Source organism: Erinaceus europaeus, chromosome 11 (assembly GCF_950295315.1).
Source record: "Erinaceus europaeus chromosome 11, mEriEur2.1, whole genome shotgun sequence".
NCBI lineage: Eukaryota > Metazoa > Chordata > Mammalia > Eulipotyphla > Erinaceidae > Erinaceus > Erinaceus europaeus.
This window is the reverse complement of record NC_080172.1, coordinates 42,296,054-42,322,011: the sequence shown is the minus strand read 5'-3', so window position 1 is coordinate 42,322,011 and position 25,958 is coordinate 42,296,054. Positions and strand designations below refer to the sequence as shown.

At 39.6% G+C, this 25,958-nt stretch overlaps 1 protein-coding gene across 19 annotated transcripts in view; it reads right to left on the bottom strand.

Moving 5' to 3' along the window:
- Positions 1 to 25,958, bottom strand: part of CAMTA1 (calmodulin binding transcription activator 1) — a 1,087,698-nt gene that overhangs the window by 971,924 nt on the left and 89,816 nt on the right. The window contains exon 4 of one of the 19 annotated variants that reach the window (XM_060201397.1): positions 1,228 to 1,523. The exons of the other annotated variants lie outside the window; for them this stretch is intronic. Coding sequence (XP_060057380.1) covers positions 1,515 to 1,523 — 9 coding nt within the window. The 3' untranslated portion in view covers positions 1,228 to 1,514. Of the gene's footprint in view, positions 1 to 1,227; positions 1,524 to 25,958 lie in introns of those variants that run through there. 19 annotated transcript variants of the gene reach the window in all.

Below are 25,958 nucleotides of genomic sequence, written 5' to 3'. Positions count from 1 at the left end.
TGGTACCAGAGGAAGAAATCAAGAGTAGGATCTGGAAAACACCCCTATACAACTATGGAAATACCACTTTTCAAAAAGCATCTGAAAATGCAAGGCTTGATAAATCAACTGCTCCCAGCAATTGGAACATTTAGTCTATGTACTTCTAGCTTTGTAATCATACAATGTTATGCCTATTTGAATCTCACAGTTCTGCTATTTTGTGATTCTATGGAAATACACAAAAAAAAAGGCCAAAAGCAGTTTTCCAGGTATGCAAGTATGATAGTCAAAAAATGAAGTAGTATGCCTGAAGAAGTGTCCATGAGCATTCCATTTCCAATGAACAGTTCGCTATAGCTCATTTTAATTTGTGGTTCTAATGAATGGCATAAACTTTTATAGGTATCAACAAAGCTCAAAGAGAACTTAAATCCATTTCAGTGCTCATTTAGCAGCTTCAGCTGTGTGCAATTAAAGCATCAGCATTAAATGTTAGAGAATAAACTAATGAGACACTTAAAAAATAATCTGGTCTTCAGTAGGCCATGCTAAGAAATGTCACACCATTTTTTAGGGACATGATTCCTTAGAAACATCTTGTCAGCTCAAAAAAATAACGTATCTGATTTTTGTAGATTTGAGTTTGTTTGCTTTTGAGTAAATTTTTTCTGAAAAGAGTAATACAATTAAAAAAAAATGCATTGTCTGAAAAGCAAGTCATGAAAGCATATGGCATAGAGCAATCTGCTACAAGTACCACACAGCTGACTGATTATGTTCCAACAGAGACAACAGGACATTTCTGATCATGTTAAAATTGTTACTTGTTCTTAACTTTTGTACCAAATAAGAAAACAAAATGTTAAATCAGAGGGAAGGGTGAATTTTGGAAACCAGCAACTTCCTAATCTGTTAGCCCTAACATGAAATTAAAGGGCTACACTTTTCTCCGAATAATACTTGTGGATATAAAATGTAATGTGAAGCAGTAGGATGTGGCAGCGAAGACTTAGAAATTTAGATTGCCACAATTTCTAAAAGAAAGACAAGTTAATATGCCAAGGAATAGGTGTGTGGTGATGGACAGAGGTGTGTGTGGCAAGGGAGGAAGCAGTGATGTGGAGGAGGGGAGGGTTTGTGGGTTGTGTGAGTTAAGTATGAACACCAAGTTAATCTAGTTGCTGCAAAACATGAATAGAAAAGGGAAATATACTGTACAGGGAAATGTATTCATTAAACTTAAAATTTGAAAAAATGAAAACACAGATTAGATTTTATTTTAAAAAACTGAAATGAATTTTAATACAGAGAATGAAGACAGCATTTTGCAAATTTATCACTCATAGGGGTATATCTCTATTTGAGGAAATCAGCACGTTACACTTTGAGAGATGAAATGTTACAGCTTGTATACCAAAATTAAAAAATGAAATTAAATTAAAAAATGAAATGGTTACCAAGGTAATGCAGGTCAGGGGATCAAAGGTGAAGGGTCACACATTATTAAAAAGAAATCCAAAAGGACGGCTGCATCATGATCTCTGCAAAACAAAGGAGCTACAGTAAGTAAAGCTAATATCTCTGAGAATTTAAAATCAGTTCTTGAAAAGAAGATCCCACTGTAATTGAACATGATCATTCTTGATTCCATGTAGATTCATTTTTATTTAGGCACAAATATCAAAATTAAATTACCTGTTGCCAACAGAATTTTTGTAAAACTTTAACCAATCAATCATATTGCAACCCAAAATATCTCCATGTGTGATTAAATACTGGCATTCCCATTGGACCCTACACCCTGCTTTCTGGAAAAGACAGTGTCTGATAAGTTGCCAATTATCAGAAATCTAATTTGGTCACAACATGGTGAGTTTTCTTCTTCTCCTCAAGGAATGAGTTCCAAAATTGAGTTTTTGCAAATTTGTTTCATTTGAAGTAGCTGCATAAAATTTCCATTATTGGAACATTTAGTATAACAATGTTCTAGAAGACAGCAATAAAGTGAAACATGGTAAAATAAACCATATAACTATATCTACTAAGATCTGTTCTCACATTCAACTCTCACTGCACAGGGGGGAAAAGACATTTTAAGCAAACTAATTTGCTAGTTCTTTTGGAATTACAGAGAATTAACAGAAACTTAACACAAAGACTATCTTGCAAAAGAAAAAAATATCTTGTCCAGTCAGGTTTCAATTTCTGGTTTTGATTTGTTCATCTTCCACATAATCAATAGTTTACAACAACTCAGTGGTTAGAAAAGAACTAAGGCTTTGTACTGCAATGTTTACCTACTTTGCACCAATAGCAAAAAAAAAAAAAAAAAAAAAGTATTATTAGGTAATAATGCCCATACCGGTCCCACTAGTGAGTAAAATAAACAATAGTAATACAGAAATCTTTAGACTCCTCTCTAAAACTGTATTTGAAGCGGCTATATTCCCTAATTTCAGATCATAAATCCTAATACTTTACTACAAGTTCTAGGAGGCAATTTATATGTATGTGATATATATGTGCAAATAATACACATTATATATTATATCTATTGTATATTCAGTGTGAAATATACATCTCTCCACATTAAAAAAATGGGAATCTTCTAGCAAAAAATTACTTCATTTAAGTGTCATTCCTTCTTCCAGTTCCCTAGTACCATCTTATCCTACAATAGCTAACATCTGAGTTTACTGCATTAAAATCAAATTCCAAAAATACTTATATATTAAAAAAGAACAGGATATTCTTTCTGGTAGCTTAGAGCAATCAATAAATAAACAAACTCAATAAACACTAGATATCTGTTCTTTCTGATTAGGTTTTGTTAAAAATAACTTGCAGAGTTTCATGCACTAGATTCAAGTGTGTTAGTGCCTTAAGGACACATTTCTAAAAACCTGATTTTTAAAAAAATTCCACGGCTACAAAAAAGTAAACTAGCATTTCATTTCTCTGGAAACTCATCTCATACAAAAGCTGTCATATATGTTTATGTTGCTGGGAGGCATGCAAGCAATTTCTTAAATACCACAGAAGGAATCAATATCCCATCAAAGCAATGTATACATTGTTTTAGTAGCATTATTCTTCATACCACTTCAGCATATAAGAAAAGGCAAGAAGCCAGTGATATGTTAGTTAATCTCTGTTAAAACAAACAAAAAACCTAATTTATATGAAAAAGGAAAAGTGTATCTATTCAAATCAAGTATCTATATAACCCTTCATTTTCAAAAGAAACAAATTAATTCCTCCTTGGCAAAAGAATAACAAAACTTCTTGATACTTTTAAAAGAAATCTTCTAAACCTTTTCTAAAATTCATCAACCCACAACAATGTTAGTCAAACTGTCTACCAGCTTAACTTCTACTTCTAATAGGTTGATGTTATTGACATCAACCTATTCCTATATAATATCAACTCCAAGTAGTAGGGAATTACTCTTTTGAGTACCGGAAAACATCACAACCAACCAAATCTCCATAAATAATTACCATAGAATACAATCTACACAATCAATACAAACAGAACTCTCGCCACCAAAATAAACATGTAGCTTTAAAGAAATTTATGTCATAATCAGCAATAAAATGGTTTAAAAGGCTGATTTAATTACTAAAATTATGTATCCCAAGGAGCATACCTGAAATAGACTTTCTAGCTTCTTACCACCCTAGAATCCCTATTCTCACCTGTCTACTTTCTGGTTCCTATTTATTAAACATTTGTCCTGCCACATGGTGTTTTTCAGACACTAAGTTTCAGATGCTACTGTGATTCATCCTGAACTCCCTGGGCAGAAAGACAACCTCACTGAAGCTTCAAGGAACCTCATTTGTCCAGAGCCCTACCCTACCAGGGAAAGACAAAAACAGGCTGCGGGTAAAGATCAACTCACCAATGCCCATGTGTAGCAGAGAAGCAATTGCAGTAGCCAGAACTCTCACTTTCTGCACCCCAAAAAGAATTGTGGTTCATATCCCAGAAGGGTAGAAATGTTAGGAAAAGATGGCTAGAAGGCTCTAAACTGCCAATTCCATCAGGACCCAAAGAGAGAAGAGGGGGAAAAAGTAAAGACATCTGGAAGTAGTAATAGGTGTAGATGTGATTTAGACAGGAACAGAATATATATGTGTATATATATGGTGTATATATATGTGGATGGCGTGGGGGGAGGGGGCAGAGAGAGAGAGAGAAATAATAGTCAACCCATATCTGTGACCTTGGGAAAATCACTGCAGCTTCCAATGGAGGGAATGGGGACACAGAACTCTGGTGGTATGAACAGTGTGGAATTGTACTCCTGTTATTTTGTAATTGTTTAAATCACTAATAATTGTATTTTTTTAATTTAAAAAGGTGATTTAAGAAAATCTATGAAGGATTTAACAATTTTGGATTAGGTATGCTACTTGGAGTGAAGGAGAAAGTAAACGCTACCCAGGAGTTTCTTATGTCCCTAATCTTCAGGAATTCTGGACTATAATTAAGTAGCCAACAAAGGGCAAAGTACACTTCAAAGCTCTGGCACAACTTTAATAGAACTGGTCACCAGAAGCATATGTCTGGAGTATATACACATTATCTCACAGAAGCAATTTGACAATTGTCTTTTAACTAGAAATCTACTGAATGGATAGCCATGTTTCATATCCTAGACACTACTAGGCCTGTGTAGTTTGTTGTCATCCCCCTTCCCCACCTCCACCCCTCTAACTCCTTAGGGACTGGCCTAAGCATAAACTTTGAATATATAATCTCCTCAGCTTCCTTCTTCTTCAACCCCAGAGAGCCTTTTGAGCCAAAATGACCCCTCTTACTACCCCTCCAGAAGCCTCCCTTTTCTTCACTAAAGGGCAGGTACTAGCTGACTACAAAAGAATTACACTGAGTGCTATGAGAGATGGTGGAGTGGATAAAGCACTAGACTCTCAAGCATGAGACCCCGAGTTCCATCCCTGGCAACACATGGACCAGAGTGATACCTGGTTCTTTCATTCATTCATTCTCATTCTCATTCCCCCTCTCTCTCTCCTTCATAAATAAATAAAATCACAGGGGGTCAGGCGGTAGTGCACCTGGCTAAGTGCACACATTACAGGGCGCAAGGACCTGGGTTCAAGCCCCTGGTCCCCACCTACAGGGGGAAAGCTTCACAAGTGGTGAAGTAAAGCTGCAGGTCTCTGTCTCTTTCCCTCACTATCGTCCTCCCTTCTCAATTTCTCTATATCTAATAATAATAATAATAATTTAAATAAATAAATTCATAAAAAAGAATTACACTGACACATACCAGCACATGCAAAGACTAGGTAGTAATTTTTTAAATTATTATTACTGATCAACAAGACTGTAGGGTAAGAGGGGGGTACAATTGCACACTATTCCTGCCACCAGAGTTCTGTATCCCATCCCTTCCATTGGAGGCTTTCCTATTCTTTATCCCTCTGGTAGCATGAACCCAGGATCATTGGAGGGTGCAGAAGGTGGAAGACTAGGGAGTAATTTTAACCCCAAGCCAATCCCTAACTAGTAGAACTGGCATTTTACATCTGGGGTAGAGGAGGCCAGTTACTGCAAGTCCCCTTCAGAAATGACAGCCTGTGGGTGAAGTAAACAGAAAATACAAAAAAATTCTAACAACCCCAAAATTTTATATGCATAACCAGCACACATGGTATCCTAAATCTAAAATTGAGAAATTACACTACCATATGAAGAAGTATGTTACTGAAATAAGAAACATTACAAGTTCACTTTCACAAGACTAGCAAGTCAAAGTTTTAGCAGAGAATACTTTTCCAAGGAAATTCTTATTCATATTAAGTTCTCACTGTCTGGACAGTGCTTTATACAGACGGCTTCCAACATGCTCAATTGATACTCTATGCTTTAAAAAGCACAGCAATAAATGTTTTCCCAAAGACCAGCCATCATTTCTAAATACAGAGAATAGGTTCATTTCTCAAATAAGCAGAAAACAAGAGAATATCATTTCTAAAAAGTTTAAATTATGTCAGAAGCACTGTCATTTTCACTTGAAGCACATTGCTATCAAAACAAATACACAGTACAGCCATAAGTAAGTGAAAAACAGTCAAGAAAAATCAAAGTCTAGAAGACAGTAGAAAAGAAATACATTAAAATAGAGTCCTATAGATTTTTACTAAATCTTTACAAAATGTCAACTAACATAATATGCTTTCTGTAGCAGAAACTAAGCTCTCGACAAGTACACCATATAAAAAGAGACGTATAACCAACCAAAAATTTAATTCAATGTTGGGACAAAAAATATTCTATAAATATAAATAAATAAATCATCAAAATGTCATTCAATATAACACAATTCACTAAACTAAATTCAAGCTAAGTATGTCCTTAAACTCTATTATCCTTTAATATTAGAATGTCTTATCGGCATGTTAGAAATACCACCTACTATAAAAACCCAACAAAAGAAAAGCGTATGAGTTTTACTTGTGCAGTCTATGTGCAATACTACTTGTGCAATACTATCATGTCAACCTTTTGGAACCTGTATTCCTTCTGTCAAGCTCCTCAAGAACTATCTATTCTAAGTAATACGTGCTTCTCAAAACTTTTTTTCTTTCCCATCCAGGGTTATTGCTGGGCTCGGTGCCTGCACCATGAATATACCGCTCCTGGAGGCCATCCCCTCCCCCTTTTTGTTGCCCTTGTTGTTGTAGCCTTGCTGTGGCTACCATTATTGCCACTGTTGATGTCATTCGTTGCTGGACAGGACAGAGAGAAATGGAGAGAGGAGGGGAAGACAGAGAGGGGGAGAGAAAGACAGACACCTGCAGACCCGCCTCACCGCCCGTGAAGCGACTCCCCTGCTGGTGGGGGAGCCGGGGGCTCGAACTGGGATCCTCACGCCGGTCCCTGCACTCTGCGCCACATGCGCCCAACCCACTATGCCACCGCCCAACCCCCTTCTCAAAACTTTCTACACAAGGATAACAAGGCAATCCAGTAAACAGGAGAAGATATTTGCATGACACACATCAGACAAGCAACTGATGTCAAATATTTATATAGAATTGTTATAGTTGTACAAAATAAGCAAAAATAGTCCAATAAAAAAGTGGGCCAAAGAACTAAGCAGTTTTCAAAAAAAACAGATACATAGGCCACAGACACATAAAGAAATGTTCCACTCCACTTATCACTAGATAAATGCAAATTAAGGGGCCGGTGGTGGCATACCTGGTTAGACACACACATTAAACAGTGCTCACTGACACAGTTGGTTCAAGCCCTTGTTCCTCATCTGCAGGGGAAATCTTCACAAGTAGTGAAATAGTGCTGCAGGTGTCTCTCTTTCTTGCTCTATCCTCCCCTCCCCTCTCAATATCTCTCTGTCTCTGTGCAATAATAATAGTAAAGCCAAAAAAGAGAGCAATGCAAATTAAAACTATACTGAGATACTATCTCATACCTGAAAGAATGGCTCAAATCAACATGCCAGGAAATGACAGGTGTTGGAGAGGCTGTGAAGAAAAAGAAACTGCTACACTACTGGTGGATCTGCAAACTGGTGCAGACCCCTCTGGAAGACTGTATGGACAGTACTTAAACAAATAAAAGTGGAATTACTTTATGATCCAGCAATATGATCCAACCACGTTTGGGCATTTATCCAAAGGACACTCAAACACTAATTAGAAGGGACATATGCACCCCTATGTTCATAGCTACATTATTCACAATGGCCAAAGAGTGGGAGCAATCTAGATGCCCATCAACAACTGACTGGCTAAAAAAGTTATGGAATATATATTCCATGGGATACTGCTATGTAATCAAAAAAGATACTGTATACTTTGGGACAAAGTGGATGGTTTCACTCACATATGGAATCTATAGCTCTGGTTCATATTAACTTGAGAGAAAAAAAAGAAAAGAAAAACCCAGAAGAAAGCAAACTGTTTCCAAGACTTGGGAGAAATATGGTAGTTATCTTTGGGAAGTGGAAGAGCAGGGATACAAAACTTTGTTGATGTGTGTGTGTTGTGGAACTACATATTGTAATCTTACAATCTTTTAACATACTATTAATAGCATTCTTCTTTTCCCTCCAGGGTTATTGTTGGGGATTAGTGCAGGCAATACACTATGAATCCACTGCTCCTGGCAGCCTTTTTTTTTTTTTTTTTTTTGCCTCCACAGTTATTGCCAGGGCTCAGTGCCTGCACCACGAATCCACTGCTCCTGGAGATCATTTTTTCCCATTTTGTTGCCCTTGTTGTTTTATCATTGTTGTGGTTATTATTGTTGTTGTTGTTGCTGTTGTTGGACAGGACAGAGAGAAATGGAGAGAGGAGGGGAGACAGAGAGGGAGAGAGAAAGATAGACACCTACAGACCTGCTTCACCACCTGTGAAGCGACTCTCCTGCAGGTGAGGAACCGGGGGCTCGAACTGGAATCCTTGCATGGGTCCTTGTGTTTCATACTATGTGCATTGAGCCCTGTGTACCACTGCCTGACGTCCTTGAGTTTTGCGCCACGTGCACTTAACCCACTGCGCTACCGCCCGATTCCCCATTTTTCATTTTTATTGGATAGGACAGAGAGAAATTGAAAGAGATAAGACAGAGAGACATCTGCAGACCTGCTTCAACACTTGTGACGTGACCCCCCCCCCCGCAGGTGGGGAGCCAGGGGCTCGAACTGGGATCCTTGCATGGGTCCTTGTGTTTCATACTATGTGCATTGAGCCCTGTGTACCACTGCCTGATGTCCTTAATAACATTTTTTTTTAACTTTCTACAAATGATATAGGGCCTATAATCATTTTATTTCCACCAGTCTTCAAAAAGAAAACAAAAGCTAAAGCTACACTAAATACCTTTCTACTGATAATTTATCCACACAAGGTAATTTTTCTCCCTAATAGCTCCAGATTTCATAAAAGGGGGGCCAGGCAGTGGTACACCTGAAAGAAAGCACACATTACAATGAGCAAGGACCCAGGACTCCTGGTCCCCACCTTCAAAGGAGAAGCTTCACAGCTGGTGAAGCAATGGTGCAAAGTTTTTCTCTCCCTCCCTATCTTCTCTTCTCCTCTGTCTATGTATCATAAATAAATAAATTTCACAAAAGGAGAAAGAGAGAGGAAGAGATCACAGAGAACCCAAGTCAATTTTAAGTGATAACTCAGGAGACAGCTCAGCAGGTATCCATGCATGAAGCCCTGGGTTCAATCCCTGACACAATAGAGCAAGCAACATGGACAGCAACAAGGCAACTATATGAAAGGTAGAACAGTGTGTTGGTGTCTCTCTCCCTCTCTCTCCCTCCCTCCTTCCCTATCCTCCCCTCACGCTTTGGGGCCAAGAAAATAGCTCAGCCAATGGTACTGCACATGAACCTTGTGCTTTCAAATCCAGTGCTCTAGTGACTATGCATTCTCCCAGGCTGTTCATCAAACAGGTTTAAGTGTGTGCTCTTCAGATATGGCATTTATAATACCTTTATCATAGCAATAACCCATTCGTTTCTGGAACAATACCAGTAGGCGAAAAATTGACATATAAAAAATATATGCCAAATTCATGAAAATACAAATTTTTAAGAAACAAAAGGAAAGCATTCACCCACTGCTGACATTATTTCAGTATCACTAGTTTCCAGCTTCCTAAGATGGTGGATTATAATTGCTTTGCTAACTTCCTGCAGGACAGACCATTAAGACTCTAAAATTCCCATTTCCTCCATCCATTGATTCTTAAACTTCAAAATAAGTGAGAACCCCCTACTTAGACAAGTTATTTTTAAAACCGATTTCCCAAGTTCTACCTCGAAGAGATCACAATTTAGAAGCGCAAAGGAAGTGCTAAACGATCTACAATTTTAGTAAACCTCTAGGAAAGTCTGACCAGAAGTCACACTTACTTATGAAGACCTACCTAGTGGATCCAGTCTCATCCTTGGACCCCACACATACCTACTACCTGTAGGCATCAAATCACATATGACCAAATTGCCAAAGTGAGAAGAAACAGACTCTAGATGATAATAGCTTAAGGTGATTCTCCTCCCAAGATAAGTTTAATGGCAAACAGTATTTTTTTTAAATCTTAAAACCTGGAGCCAGGTGGTGGTGCACCTGGCTGAGCACAAGTGTTATAGTGCACAAGCACCCAGGTTCAAGCTCCTGGTCCCCACCTGCAAGGGGGAAAGCTTCACAAGTAATGAGGCAGGGATGCAGGTGTCTCTCTGTCTCTTTCCATCTCTATCTCCCCCTTCCCTCTCAATTTCTGGCTGTCTCTATACAATAAACAAATAAAGACAATAAAAATCTTAAAACCCAAAAGAAAACAGCTATGTCAAATGACAGGATATCTATATAAGACATAGTGAATTGGGGAGTCGGGCAGTAGCGCAGCGGGTTAAGTGCAGGTGGCGCAAAGCGCAAGGACTGGTGTAAGGATCCTGGTTCGAGCCTTGGCTCCCCACCTGCAGGGGAGTCGCTTCACAGGTGGTGAAGCAAGTCTGCAGGTGTCTATCTTTCTCTCCCCCTCTCTGTCTTCCCATCCTCTCTCCATTTTTCTCTCTGTCCTATCTAACAACGATGACAACAATAATAACTACAACAACAGTGAAAAACAACAAGGGCAACAAAAGGGAATAAATAAATTTTAAAAAAGACATAGGGAATCTTTTGGGACTTTAAAATCATGCCATGTAAGTCTGTGTTCCAGTAATAAGAGCTCTACCACTTATTAAATCTATGCCTTTGGACAAATTATTTAATTTCTAAAACTAAATCTCAATTTCTACATGTATACTATGAGGATAATAACATCCCTATCACATAGGTTAGCTGTGAGAATTAATGAAAATAAGTATTGCAAACTGTTTTGCATAGTGCTTAGGAGCTAAAAGGTAATAAACATTAGCTCTACAATTACTATGATTATGTTGCTGATTTTACATTCTTTTTCATCTGATTTTTCCACAGCTTTCAATATACTGCAAATCTCATTTTTGCAGATGGATAAGGCAGCAAATTTTAAAGATGGCAAAACAAGAATGAAAAACAAGACCTATTTTACTTCATGAAGGCTTTCCCTGGTCCCCCAGTTTCACGCATGCAGTGCAGGGTTCCCAACATGGAGGAAGAAGCAATGAGTGAACAAGAAAGTACCCCCAAAGTAGAAAAGGTAACAAAACACTTGGAGTAGGGCATCAAAGAAAAAGTCTCTCGGTTGAAGGTGAGGGTGGATGTTCAGCTTCACTGGAAGGGGATCGGGGTGGGGGTGGAGGAAGAATGGGATGGGACAGTCTTTTGGTGATGGGAATGGTGTTTATGTACACTCCTATTAATTTGTAGTCATATAAGTCACTATTTAATTAATATGAGAGGGAGAAAATTGATTGAGTCTCTCAAACTTTTTAATGCACAGACCACAGGCTGAGTCTTTGATATGTTGACTCTCTTAAAAGCTTAGACCAGGGAGAACAAAAGCAACCATTGGCACAACTATATACAAATAATATCAAAGGACATAAATTATGGTGATGTTGTGTATGATATAGCAAATCCTAACAAAGGGATTTTTCAAAGTTAACCCAATTGCCAAATAATTTAATTACAGCAATAACTATCTATTGCCTTCTTAAACCCTAAGACAGCAGAAACCCTCTGCTTCCTATTCTATAGAGCCTAAGTTCCCCCAGTCCTGGAACCTCTAGGGTGGGGCTCACTTTGCTGCATCCTTCCCTCAATTCATACCAACTGATACTGCATCCGCCTATCCCAACCTAATCAATGCAATGAGTACCACCTCAGCATGCTTCACTTCAGACTGTGTACAGAGATGTCAGGTGTGGAATGTCAACCCTTCAGCCTCATTACTCCTGTGAGACCTTTCCTTTCATAGGATTCTCTAATTCCATTTCAGGTGGTTCACTTCCTAACAAAGTCCCAAAACCTAGATATAAATCAGGTCCCATGAGATAGGGCATATGTTCACATGTATCCATAAGATAGGGCAAAATGTATACCTGAAAGTAAAAATACACAATACTCTGCAGTGTCAGTAATTCTAGCTCATAATGAAATAGTGTCTACTTAGACTTAGATACCCTTCTCACCTACTTTCTATTATACTTCCCTCACTCAATCCAAAGCTAATCTTATCAAAGCAAGGACTGCAAAAGCAGAATAAGGGCAAAAGACTGGCATACTTTAATGATGACTCTTTAGTCACTATCAGGCCACCCCATCAGCTGGGGCCCTGATCGGGAAGTCCTGAGATTCCCAAACAGACATGATGGGCCTAGACCTCAAATAAATCCCTCTTCCCAATGTTACCAGTCATCTCCATCAGGAACAACACAATAGACCCCTTTGTGGACCTCCATAGGAACTTGCCTATGGATCAACAATGGTAGAGAATATTCCATCCTCCACAGGGAGGATGGACAACATATTCTATGCTACACCTGAGGAAGATGGGTTGTTATTGGGGTAGATTGTAACATTCCTCCTTCTGCATCCCACAATGACCTTGAGTCCATACTCCCAGAGGGTTAAAGAATAGGGAAGCTATCAGGGGAGGGCATGGGATACGGAGTTCTGGTGGTGGGAATTGTATGGAGTTGTACCCCTCTTATTCTATGGTTTTGTCAGTGTTTCCTTTTTATAAATAAATAAAATAAAACAAAATAAAATAAAATGAAATGAAAGTAACAAAACACTTCCAGACCCACTGTTGTACAACAACTTACACAATGCCTCTAAAAGGATGCATATAAGGCTTATCTCAGGGGAGTTAAAGAAGCAAAGTCATGCATGTTTATATGGGGGAAAAGGAGAGTAACTCTGCAGTTCTCACATAAATTAACTTAATTAAAAGACAAATTCATTTACTCAGTAACTGTTAAGCAAACAACTCTGGAGCAGGTTGAGTAGGAGATGCCTGTGATGCAAGGTGCAGAATAGAATGGAAGTCATGTCTAGCCAGAGAGAAAAATCAGATACAAAGCGAATTACTTAAACACCAAAAGTACAGGGAAGTGAAGTGTAGGTTACTATGGAAATACAGGTAAAGAGGCCCCTTATCAACTGTTTCTATTGTAACAGAAAGTGAAAACAGGAGGAACCTGGGAGTACTAAGGAACTCCAGGAAGAAATCAATGGTTGGAGGGATGACAGATTGGCAAAATCTATATAGGTTAGCAGCTGGGATAATTCAATTAAAAAAATTTTAAGTAGGCAAAAGATGTAAATACATAGTTCTCTAAAGAAGACATCAAATGGTTCACAGAAATATAGAAAAATGTCCCCTATCACTTACCATTAAGGAAATGCAAATTGAGACAGTGAGATACCAACTCACACCCATGAAACTAACCCATATAGATGAGGGGAAAAAAAGGAGAAAATAAGTGTTGGTGAGGATGTGGAGAAAAAGGAACTCTTGTTACACTGTTGGTGGGAATGCAAGCTGGTGCAGCTCCTATGGAATACAGTATGAACAATCCTTAAATAAGAAATGGAAATACCTTATGATGCTGCAATACTACTCCTAGGCATATATCCAAGAGCATGGAAAATAACACTAATTTCAAAGAAAATATGCACTCTTCTGTTCATAGCTGCACTATTTACAATAGCCAAATTAAAGAAGCAACCTAACTGTCCAATGATAGACAACTGAATAACAAAGTTATGGGATGTATATTCAATGAAACAATATTCTGCAATCAAAAAAAGATACTGTGACCTTTGGAACACACTGAATAGAACTAGGTGATTATGCTAATGAACTAAGTGAAAAAAAAAGTGCTGGATAACTACTGAATTTCATTCATATGTGGAATGCTAATGAGTAAAACAAAAGAACTGACCCAAAAAAAGGTCTCTTGGGACTTTTTGAGAACTTCGATAGTTATGGAAGCAAGAAGCCACAGAATTTTGGTAAAGACAATGTGTCCTGGAGCTCCACTTCCCCCGATCCCTTCCCCACTAAGGAAAGAGAGAGACAGGCTGGGACTATGGATCAACCTGTCAACATCCATGTTCAGCAGGGAAGCAATTACAGAAGCCAGACCTTCAACCTTCTGCATCCCACAATGACCTTAGGTCCATACTCCCAGAGGGCTAAAGAATAGGAAAGCTATCAGGGGAGGGGATGGGATACAGAGTTCTGGTGCTGGGAACTGTGTGAAGCTATACCCCTCTTCTCCTTCTCCTCCTTCTTCTTCTAGCATTTGCCCTTCTTCCGTAGCCAGTCAACAGCATCAGGTTGAGCCTGATGTAAAGTTTCGAGACCTCCTTTGAATCTGGAGAGGTGGCAGTCGCTGACTATGTGGGTCATAGTCTGTCTGTAGCCACAGGGGCAGTTCGGGTCGTCTCTGGCTCCCCAGCGATGGAACATAGCGGCGCACCGGCCATGGCCTGTTCGATAGCGATTGAGGAGAGCCCAATCATAACGTGCTAGGTCAAAGCCGGGTTGATGCTTGCAGGGGTCTATGATGAGGTGTTTGTTCTTTACCTCAGCTGACTGCCAACTGTTTCCAAGAGTCTGGAACAGAGAAGTTCAGTGTAGGCGTAGGAGACCAGATTGGATGACGAGACATCAAGCGTTGGACACGGTGGGCAAAGATATCCGTGTATATTGGCAGGTCCGGTCGGGCGTAGACGCGGGAAATGAACTTAGATGATGCCGCATCCCGACGAATATCTGGCGGGGCGATGTTGCTAAGAACTGGCAGCCATGGAACCGGGGTGGAATGGATGGTTCCAGAAATTATCCTCATGGAGGAGTATAATTTGGAATTGACCAAGTGGACATGGGGGCTACGGAACCATACTGGGGCACAGTATTCTGCAGTGGAATAGCATAATGCCAGAGATGATGATCGTAGTGTGGAAGCGCTCGCGCCCCATGAGGAGCTGGCCAGTCTTGCAATGATGTTATTCCTCACGCCCACCTTTGCTGCAGTTTTTATGAGATGTTCGTGAAATGACAGAGTGCGATCAAGAGTAACGGCAAGATAGACTGGCTGGGCTTCATGCCGGATTCTCGTATCGTCAAGCTGCACATTAAGCTCACGCGAGGCCGAGGCATGGTGTAGGTGGAAAACAGATGATACCGTTTTTGCAGTGCTAGGGATTAGTCGCCATTTTTTACAGTAATCAGATATCAGAGACATGTCTTTTGTGAGTGTTTCCTCGAGGATGTCGAACTTGGATGCCTGAGTTGCACAGCAGATGTCATCGGCGTAGATGAACTTCCTTAAAGAAGTTTCTGGGAGGTCATTGATGTAAATATTAAATAGCGTAGGAGCCAGAACAGAGCCCTGGGAGAGGCCACTTGAGACAAGTCTCCATCTGCTAGACTTGTCACCCAGATGCTTTTATCCTATGGTTTTGTCAATGTTTCCTTTTTATAAATAAAAAAAATTTTTTAAAAAGAATTTTGGTGAAGTGTGGTGACTTATACTAATGCTTGTGAAGTTATACCTCTTCAATCTTATAATTTTGTAAAATTATGTTAATTAGTAAAATTGGAAGTGAAAAAAAATGGGATGGTATCTTAAGGACAGCAGGAAGTTGTTCAGAGGTGTATGTGGAAAGAAGCACTATGACCAGCTGGTATTTCTAAAAGAGCAATCTGGCTTCTGAGTGTAAGTTGGGTTGGAAGGAGGCAAGGGTACAGACAAAGGACAGCATCCGGGGATCTCTCCGAGATACCTGAGGTCATTGTAGCCAGCACAGGAGTAATAGCTGTACAGTGTAATCTGGACAGAAAAAATAATATTTGGGGATAGAACAAATAGGTTAAGGCCTAATGTGGTATAAAAGAAAGCATGAAAAATGACCTCTAAGGGAAAGCAAAGTAACTTCATAGTGAAAAGAACTGAAAAATACTACCTTAGATAAAGACATGAAGACAGATCAGGCTAATGGTAGGATCCCTAATCTGATGTGATGGAAATGGCACTACAGCTTTGAGATCTCCTTCCAAAAACTCCAATCCAGTCCAACCATGAGAAGACAATAGATTGGTGGGGCATCCTACAAAACATCTTACCTAAGTTCCTCAAAACTGCCAAGATCACCTAAACAAGTAAAGTCAATGCAAATGTCACAGTATATAGAATCCCAAGGAGAACTGATTAAACGACATGGTGTTCTGGGTAGAGTGTGGGGACAAAAAAGGATACTGGGGGGCCAGGTGGTGGAACACCAGGTTGAGCACATACATTATCATGCACAAGAACCTAGGTTTAAGCCTCCTCTCCCCACCTGCAGAAGGGATATTTCATGAGCACCAAAGCAGGTCTGCAGCTGTCCTTCTTTCTCTCTCCCTCTCTATTGCCCTCTCCCTTCTTTCTCTCTGTCCTATCAATAAAAAAATAGAAAGGAAATAAAAAGGTTTCCAGGAGTCCAGGAGTGCCAGAATTGAGCCCCATCGATAACCCTGCTGGAGGAAGAAGAAAAAAAAGAAAGGATACCAGGAGGAAAACTAGTAGAATCTGAATAATGTGTAGGGTTTGTCTTATCAGTGATGGCTGATAGTCAAGACAATGTACCATAGTGTTGTTAATAGGAAAATAACAGTGCAGGATACATAGGAACTCTTAGTAGTACTCTTCTAACTCTTTTGCAAAACTATTCTAAATACAGTTATTTTAATCCTGATTGCCAGTTCTGACCTGACCAACTGAGAGGTACCCTTTTTGGAGACCAGATGACAGAGATGATGTCGCTAGCAGGTATGAACCTGCTAACAGAAGCAAGCTACAAGATCTGTCTGGAGAAAGAAAAACTACAGTATGAGACCTCAACTAACAAAATATAGAAATGAATAGTATCACCTCAACACCTACAAGATCACTTTAAAAGAATGAAATCCCAGCAAGATGGCTAATTGCCAAGAGCCATTCCATGCTTGACAGAAGATAAGCTTTGAAACAATGAAAGTCCTAGACATAAGTTTCTATTTCCCCGCAGGTAGGCCATTTACCAGAAAACAAGTGACACACCACATAGTTATAGTTAATAGACATAGCTTCGGCTATGTATGTTGCAAGGGACATTCCACTCTGATAATTGCTCCCCCCCTCCTCCTCCTTCACTCCCCCTTCCCCAAAGCCTTATAATGCCTGTAAACACAATAAAATTTGGCAGCTTGATCAGAATCTTGTCTTGCTGTCGTTCTTTGTGTCTCCTGTCCCTTTCATTCCAGGTCCCAGGGTTCCTAGCCCCTGTTATCGCCCCGCTGGCCGGGGCATCTGGCGCCCGAACGTGGGGTGAGGAAGCCTTCTGGAGACCTTTGGAATGCTGCTGCTAGAGAGGATAGGCTATCCGAATTCACTGATCCACTGTGGCCAAGGAAGTAACGCGCCGGCTCGCATAGATGGCCACGGAGCTGCTGGGCCGTGAGTCGCATCTGGAGGAGTGTCACAGCGGCGAGGTAAACACTACCATGGGACAGGCATTTAGTAAACAAGATCTGTTTATTAAAGGACTCAGGGAGTCCCTCAAGACACAAGGAGTAAGGGTTAAGTAAAAGGATCTCAAGAAGTTTTTTTTATTTTGTGAGTGATGTTTGTCCATGTTTTCCCTTAGAGGGGACTACTGATGAAAAAAGATGGGCTACAATAGGAAACTGTTTAAGAGATTTTTATGAGACCTTTGGTCCAGAAAAGATTCCAGTCCAGGCTTTCTCTTATTGGAATTTACTAAATGATATACTCAAAGTCTATAAGCATTGTCCTGATGTACAGGGAGTCATGAGAGAGGGAGAAAAAGTCTTACAGGGACACTCCCGGCCACCTTCTGTTTGTGAGTCTGTCTCTATTCCCATGCCTGATTCAGGAGACCCCGCCCCTGAGGCCACCTGCTAAGTTCCCTCCTGTTAAGATTTAACCCTCTTTGACAACCTTAAGACCCCCTGCCAAAGAAGGGCCTGATGATAGTCTTTCTCCTGAAGAGGCCTTATCCCTTGATGAAGAGATGGCCAAATATCATAATCCTAACCAGCCACACCTACGCTCTTCCTTGTCCAGACTGCCTCCCTACGCCACCACCCCTCCGTTTTGTGCTCCAGTCCTCGACTTGGCCAATATTACTGATTATACCACCAAGGCTAAAACTCAACTAGCATAAAAAAACAGCTTCCCTTAGAAAATTAATAGAAGAAAAATGAGAGCATTTACAATTAAAAAACTATGGGCTCTTGATTTGGCATTATCTTTAAATTAGCCAGCCAAAAAGATCCAGCTTTTTTCCCTCTACTCTCAGAAAGCGTTAAACCAATTCTGAGATCTTATCTGGCTAGCAAGCTATTCTTTAAAGAAAGAATGAAATCAATCAAACAAAGTGTTCTCTTTAACTTAAAAGCTATTAATCAGAGAACCAGTACACACTTTTGATAGAAGTTTAATGATTTCTTTCTTTAAAACTGTAAAATGTACCTTAGCCCAGAAAAAGAACTTTCAAAGATTTTTCTCCATGCTTCTCCGTGCGTGTCAGTAAACTAAGCCCGCCTGTTCCATCCACGCAGCCAATCATGGCACAGAGCTCCTGCTCCACAGATTGGCAAAGGCTTCCGTCAATCATCCCCTAAGCCACAAACGCCCCTGGGGGGGGGGGGGGGGGGTGAGGGTGGGTGGAGAGGCTGTGAGTTAGAAATCCAAAAGCTGTTTTTCAAAGGGAAAATTTTTCTTTTCATCAAGAATGTCTGTCTTAAGTCTGTGTGCTAACCTTGTTTTCATTAATGTGTTAACCCCTAAGTAACTAAAGTTTAAGTTTTAAATAAGATTTAGTTAAGCTAAATGTGGTTTTAAAGATCCCGACTCAAAGAGTTGGCACACCTTTACCAAAGTAAAATACAGGACAGTTTTGTCCCTCTGATAGCTAATATCAGCATCGATTCATTAGTTAAAAGATTTTCTGAGATCTCTGGGCATGGTAAAACGCCTCTGCAGTCTCTCTGACTCTTGTGAAAATTCTAAACCTTAACAGCACCCCAATACCAACTGCCACTGTTTGTTAATTTGTTAATTCCATGCTTGAACTGGCTTTCTAATAACCCAGTCAGTGTAGAGCAGTGGCCTTGCCAGGAAAAAAGGGTTAAACATGATATTCCTGGCCTGATAAAAAAATTTTATTCGGCAGATGTGATTCAACAAAATTATTTAGTGTAAAATGGTCATCTAAAAGAAATGTTAACAGTAAAAATTTATTTTGAACATTTCAGCTATGTTTATCTTAGCTTTCTAAGTTACCTATCCAAATCAAAGTGAAAGATCAATTAAGTTGTGTACCCACCCTTGTTCATAGCTGCCCTAAGGGTGTGATAGCTTTGTGATAAACAAAGATCCTAACAAAGTTTAACATTTTACTTAAAATTGTTTAAGACTGGCTTGGGTTACTAAAAGATAACACAATGGTTATGTTAATTATCAGAGGCTTTTGCTCTGGTTTTCCTCTTTATATCTTTCTGCTTTTAAAAATTATCTGGTTTATTTTAAGATGCTATCAGAGATTTATTCTTGGCAAATGGTGTTTTTGGTCTGAGAGAAGATTTGTTTTGGCAAATCCTGATTTAACAAAATTATTATTTTGAACATTTAAGCTATGAGGTTTATTTTAGCCTTTTAAGTTGCCATTTTAAAAATATAAAGAACAAAATCTATCAAGAGTTTTATATCTATGCTTACTCATGATAGCCTTGTGATGAGTAAAGATCTTAGTAAAATAAAGTTATAATAGTGTGCTTAAACTGTTTGATCAGTTTAAAATAATGCTAAAAATGGTAAACACTTTATCATGTCAACACATTATGTATTGACTTTCTATAACATATTGGAATATTATAATAAAGAGCCTTCTAAAATCATATAAAAGAACTCAAACCAATTCTAACCATTAGATCATCAATTAACTTGGTACAAGTTCTCTTCCTAAGTAAATGAATTCAGATACAGACTGCACATGAAGAATTGACAGCTCATATGGTAAGATTTAAAACTAAACATTTTTCATTTTTTATTTATGAGTGTATGATGACTCCTAAAGTCACTCATATCCTAAAACTTTTCTCATTTCTTTACAAGCCTCTTAAAATTTTAACGCTTGACCTGCCATAGTGAGAGCACTTTACTGGATCCTGCATTGTTTAATTAAGATCCAGCTATTCAGACTTTTAAGATTAATCTCCATTGATAAAAGCCAATGCTCTCTGGCAGATTGATGTAATTCACCTGTCCATGTTTAGTAAACAAAAACATTTTTTTTTCTCAGTTGGTATTTTTTCCAAATTTATGTGGGCTACAGCTCAAACAAGAAAAACTAAAACCCTTAAGCTCAATTAATAAAAAAAGAAGGGGAATGCACCCCCCAGTATTCTGTTGGCTAAAGTGTCAATGAAGTAACTATACTAAGCCTTTTTAATATTTACAAAAATTCGAATTGTCCATTTATTATATCTCATTGACAAAGCCACCCACTTTTCCAGCCATAGAGACATATTTCTTCTTTCTCTTTTTTCAACACTGGATGTCCATGTTTGTTTTCCTTTTATTATGGTGGATGATATTATTGCTCTTGCAAAATACACAGTCCCTGTTGGCAAGTCCATACCACAAAGGACACCATGGCAGTATATACTCCAGCTAACCGCAACAGCCTATCCAAGTCTTCTCTTTCTGCTGACCTACCACTGCTGACTTCATCTTTGCATGTTCATTGACTGCTCACTTTTCTCAAAATATTCCTCATGTTCAAGGAACCTCACCTAATGTGTATGCACCTCCTCTGTTTTGTTACAACACCATCCTATATTTTCATGTCAATTCTTCTCTACCTGGTCCTTGCCTCCAATTTTTGCTTGTTCCACAGCTGACCCTCTATGAAGAAGAAAAATTTCATCAGTTGGCGCTGACAACCACCAGAGGACCAGACGTTCTGTGTTTTAACACCTGGACATGACATCCACTGACTGCTTCCCTTAGACTTGCAGGTGTCACGCTAGGACACTCTATATATTCCTCCCATGAATTTTCTGACAAATTACAAGAGGTTATAGACTCCACCACAGATAGTCTTGAGTCACTACAGAGCCCCTTATGAGACCCTTGATTAGTCTTCTGTTAATGATTACCTTAGGAACCTTTATTTTCAATAAGATTACTGATTTTATAAAACAGCAAATTGACTCCTTGGCATCAAAACCCTTACAAATACATTATCATAGACTTGATTTGGCTGACAGAGGCCTGGCTGAACCTGAGGTTGACAGACCTCCTTTACAGATGGCATAAAACTCAGATATATGCATTGAGGCATCCAACCTTGGCAGGGCAAGGACACCAGTAAGGGTTGCGAGGCTAAGCACTGCTGGGGGAGGACCCTATATAGTCCGCCTCTGAGTCCCCCGTTAAGCAAACCTGATTTGCATGGAGGTTGGTGTCAGCAATAAAAATTTTGTGCCTTGAGGTTATCTTTACCCTGGAAACTGTGGCTCTGCCTCCCCTCCCCAAAAGACACCAAGATCCTTGTAAGATGCGGGAAGATTGGTTCTATATTTACCCCGCAGGAGGAATCAGGGTCAATACTTCTTCCCTATGGTTAATGCCCACCGAATCTGCTTTAAGGTCTCTACCCCTCACCCTCAATTTCCTGCCTCAGTTAAAATTGAAAAGAAGGGAGGAGATGCCAAGAGCCATCCCCTGCTTGATAGAAGATAAGCTTTGAAACAATGAAAGCCCTCGAGATAAGTTTCTATTTCCCCACAGGTAGGCCATTTACCAGAAAACAAGTGACACACCACATAGTTAGTTAATAGACATAGTTTCGGCTATGTATGTGGCAAGGGACATTCCACCCTGATAATTGATCCCTCTCCTCCTCCTGCACTCCCCCTTCCCCAAAGCCTTATAATGCCTGTAAACACAATAAAAATTGGCAGCTTGATCAAAATCCTGTCTTGCTGTTGTTCTTTGTGTCTCCTGTCCCTTTCATTCCAGGTCCCAGGGTTCCTAGCCCCTGTTCTCGCCCCACTGGCCGGGGCAGCTAATCAGGATAGTGCACCTGCTCTGTCAGGAGCATGACGTACTGCACTAAAGGAAGCTATGGTACCGTGGTTTGTCTGTCGGTCTGTCTGTCCGTCTCTCTCTCACGCACACCACTTTCCTTTCAGTTTGTCTTCATCTAAAATAAGTAAAAATAAAATGTTAATAAAAAAGCTGAACTAATATATTCTACAACGGAAAAAATACAGATCAAATGTTGGCTAGTTCTCTCTTAGAATATACAACTTAAAGAAAAAGTCTCAATTTTAATCTCTATACTCTATATTGCTAGAACTTTTCCAGTGACTACTTATTACTTTTATAACTAAATTATTTACATCTGTGTTTTCACGATAAAAATATACACTTTCTAAGGAGGTAAACTACCTGTGGCTAAATGGATGTGGGTGATCTAACATGCTACATTCTTGTTAGCCTGTGAATAGTTTGAATAAGCCAATTTCCAGCTATGACTAAATGATCTTAAAACATCTGTGACAAATGCTTTGGAACGAAGGGATGCCCTATACTTAGCAGTCAGAAGAAGTTAAATATTCTTAAGTAGCTGACAAAGTTACATATGGCTATAATCCTAAAATAAAAAGCCTAAGACTCAGCAAGTAAAGGACAATCTTCTTCTTGAATGCCTAAATTAGAAGGAGCTATGGCCTGCCAATATGATTTCAAGCAAACAAGATCATCGAGAGACTACACTTGGCAAGGAATGCATGAGACAGAATGGAATGAGAGTCCAATTAACCAACAAAGTAACTACAAGGAGTGTAAATTTAAACTTAATACATAACCACTGCAGTTGACAACTCCAGCTAAACTGGTCTGTTTAATTGGCATAAAACAACCAATACAAACACACTTACACACTCTAAAGCAGTATAATGCTTAAAGCAAGACAGGTTGTAAAAGAATGCCAACGCAAAAAAAAAAATACATAATTCTGATTTGATTTTGAAATTACTAAAAAAAAAAAAAAAAAAAAAAAACACCTCTCAATTGGGTAATATCCCAAAGGATAAATAGATCTATAAATTATATTAATAGAACTGAGACATACAAAAGACAAAACAAAGTTATCTCAAAGAATTCAAAGTAAGAGTCAATAGTTAAGTCCTTTAAAAGCAAATATAACTCTGGGCTAGAAAAGGTCTCAAGTTCAGTCCCCCACACTACCATAAGCCAGAGCTGAGCAGTGATTTGGTATAAAGAAAAGATAGAAAGGAGTTGAGGGGAAAATAAAAACGGAAATATAATTTGGGGCTATTAGTACTGGTATCTCAACAACAGACCCATCCACAGTGTGTATTCTACAACTGCCCTCATTTTCCTTCCTTGATATAAGGTAACTGGAAATGCTGATCTCTGGTCCCAGATACTGGTACAAAGCTCCTAAAATCCTACTTAGTTCCCTAAGTGCATTTTTTGTTCTAATAGAAATGAGTCCAGATGGGGTTTTAGATTGGGGGGTAGTCACCAGAAAGAAAGCCAGGAATTATGGAAAACTTAAAACATTTGGTCCCACCCCTCATCCTTCAGGCAGGAAAAGAGCTGTAAATTAAGCAATAATTGATTACACATACAAAAATCCAACAGTTAGATTCAGAGTCTCCAGGCAGGTGAACTCATTCACACTGGACGGTGTTGTACCCAAACACACCTGGCACCGAACTCCTACAATAAGAACACTCCCAGACATATATATCTATTCATCTCATTATCAGATATCTGCTGAGCAAATGATTACTCTCTCTTCCCTATAGTCTCTCCCTCACAATGGTAGCTGGCCATATCCATTCCAAATGTAAAAAAACCTACACCCTACCTCCAGCTTTCTATAAGCACAGAGAAAATATTTAACCTTTTTTTTTTGCCTCCAAGGTTATGATTAAGGCTCAGTGCCAGCACTATGAATCCACTGCTCCTGGTGGCCAATTTTCCCCCATTTTATTGGGTAGGAAAGAGAGTAACTGAGAAAGGAGGAGAAGGAAGAGAGGGAGAGAGAAAAGGTAGACACCCTGCAGATCTGCTTTGTTGCTTGTGAAGCATCCCCCCTGCAGGTAGGGAGCTGGAGGCTCAAACCCAGATCCTTGAATGATCCTTGTGCTTTGTACCATGTACGCTTAACCAGGTAAGTGTTGGGACCTGCGTGGCCTAGATCTAGGCCCAGCAGACACTCCCTAAGCCTGGCTCGAGTTTTGCTGAAAGTCACTAACTTCCTCAGTGACACAGCGCTTCCTGTAGGCCGTACCTGAATTCCCTCCAGCTGATGATGTGTAAAGAGCATAGGCCCCGCCGACGGTGACACCACCTCACACCACCTCTAACGTCATCTCACCCTACCTTTGCATCCCTGCCTCTCCCCCCGCAGCCCCCCACCCCCGCCTATAAAGAATGGCCTTTTCCTCAATAAAGCAAGTCACTGCCTTAACAGAACTCCCAACTTGGTGTCTTTTCTCAAGTCGCCGACACTCTACCTCCCACTCAGCCCCAGAAGGGGGGTCCGGCTGGTCCAGATCTCCCTCCTCGCGACTACCTGTCGGGGAGAACCCGACAGGTAAGCCACCACCCCACCCCCAACTTTTTTCTTTTAATAAAACAAATACTGAATGGATACAAAGAAGGAGGAAGGCACAGCATAATCCTATCTGTGTGAGAGAAAAATACACTGGTACCATCATAGCATTGATACCGGTTTCCTGGTGTTATTTGTTATTCTATAGCATCTAGCTAACAAAGCCCAGTGGCCTCTCTAGCCTCTGGAACCAACAGCATGTTCGATATCCCTGGCACCCAGATTCTTAAAGCATGTGTTCCTCCTGCATACAGGCCAGCAGTTTCCCCTAATCAGCTCTCCCTAGCTAATGCTGCAACACAGCACTCCAGTGAGACACCTCTCCAAGAGCTTTTCTACTATGGCTAAAGAGCAGCTTCTGTAGAGGGCAAACTATCGTGTGGCTCCACTGGCATGACAGCACAGTGAATTCTCCATCAAACATTTAAGTCATGGTGCACAGGCTAGACAATGTCTGGGTAGCAGTCTTCAGAACAGGGGTCTCCGTTGGGAGTTCTATGTCAGTCCTGGAGATGGAAACTGATCTATCTGCTGTTCTTTATTCTTTCAAGTTATTTTTATTAGTTGGTCACTCGCTATTTTCAATTTCCTGTTAAAACTTCTGTATAATAAACTTTTCTCTCAATTTCTTGTTTGGTGCCTCACTCCTGACTGAATTCAAACTGACAAGAGATTTGGAATTAATGTGTATGATATAAGGCAGGGGTCACATTTCTTCACCCCCCTACCCCCCATGACTACTTAACTAGCCAAGTTCACTATTGAAGACTGTCCTCTCTCAGTTCCACAGTAGTAAGTCAAGCATCCAGTTAAGAAAGGCCTGACTTCAGAAGTTGAAAAACAAGATCAGAAACAAAAATACAAGTAGAACCTGAAATGGAACTGGCATATCACACCAAAGTAAAGGACTTTGGGGTGGGTGGGTGGGGAGAATACAGGTCCATGAAGGATGATAAATGACATAGTGGGGGTTGTATTGTTAAATGGGAAACTGGGGAATGTTATGCATGTACAAACTATTGTATTTACTGTTGAATGTAAAACATTAATTCCCCAATAAAGAAATAAATTTTAAAAAAAAAGAAAGGCCTGAGGTTAGGCTATTTTTACTGAATTCTCTACTCTCTTTAATAAAATCATTTATTTTCATCTTTATCACTTTACGTATTAACATCCAACAGAATCAAAATTATTTTGTATATTACTTGCTACTTACATTTTACCATCAGTTCCATCAAGTTACAAATATAGAAAAATTAATCTGTGGGTATTTTAACTGGTATTATATTGAATGCATAGGTGAATTCGAGAGGAATCAACAT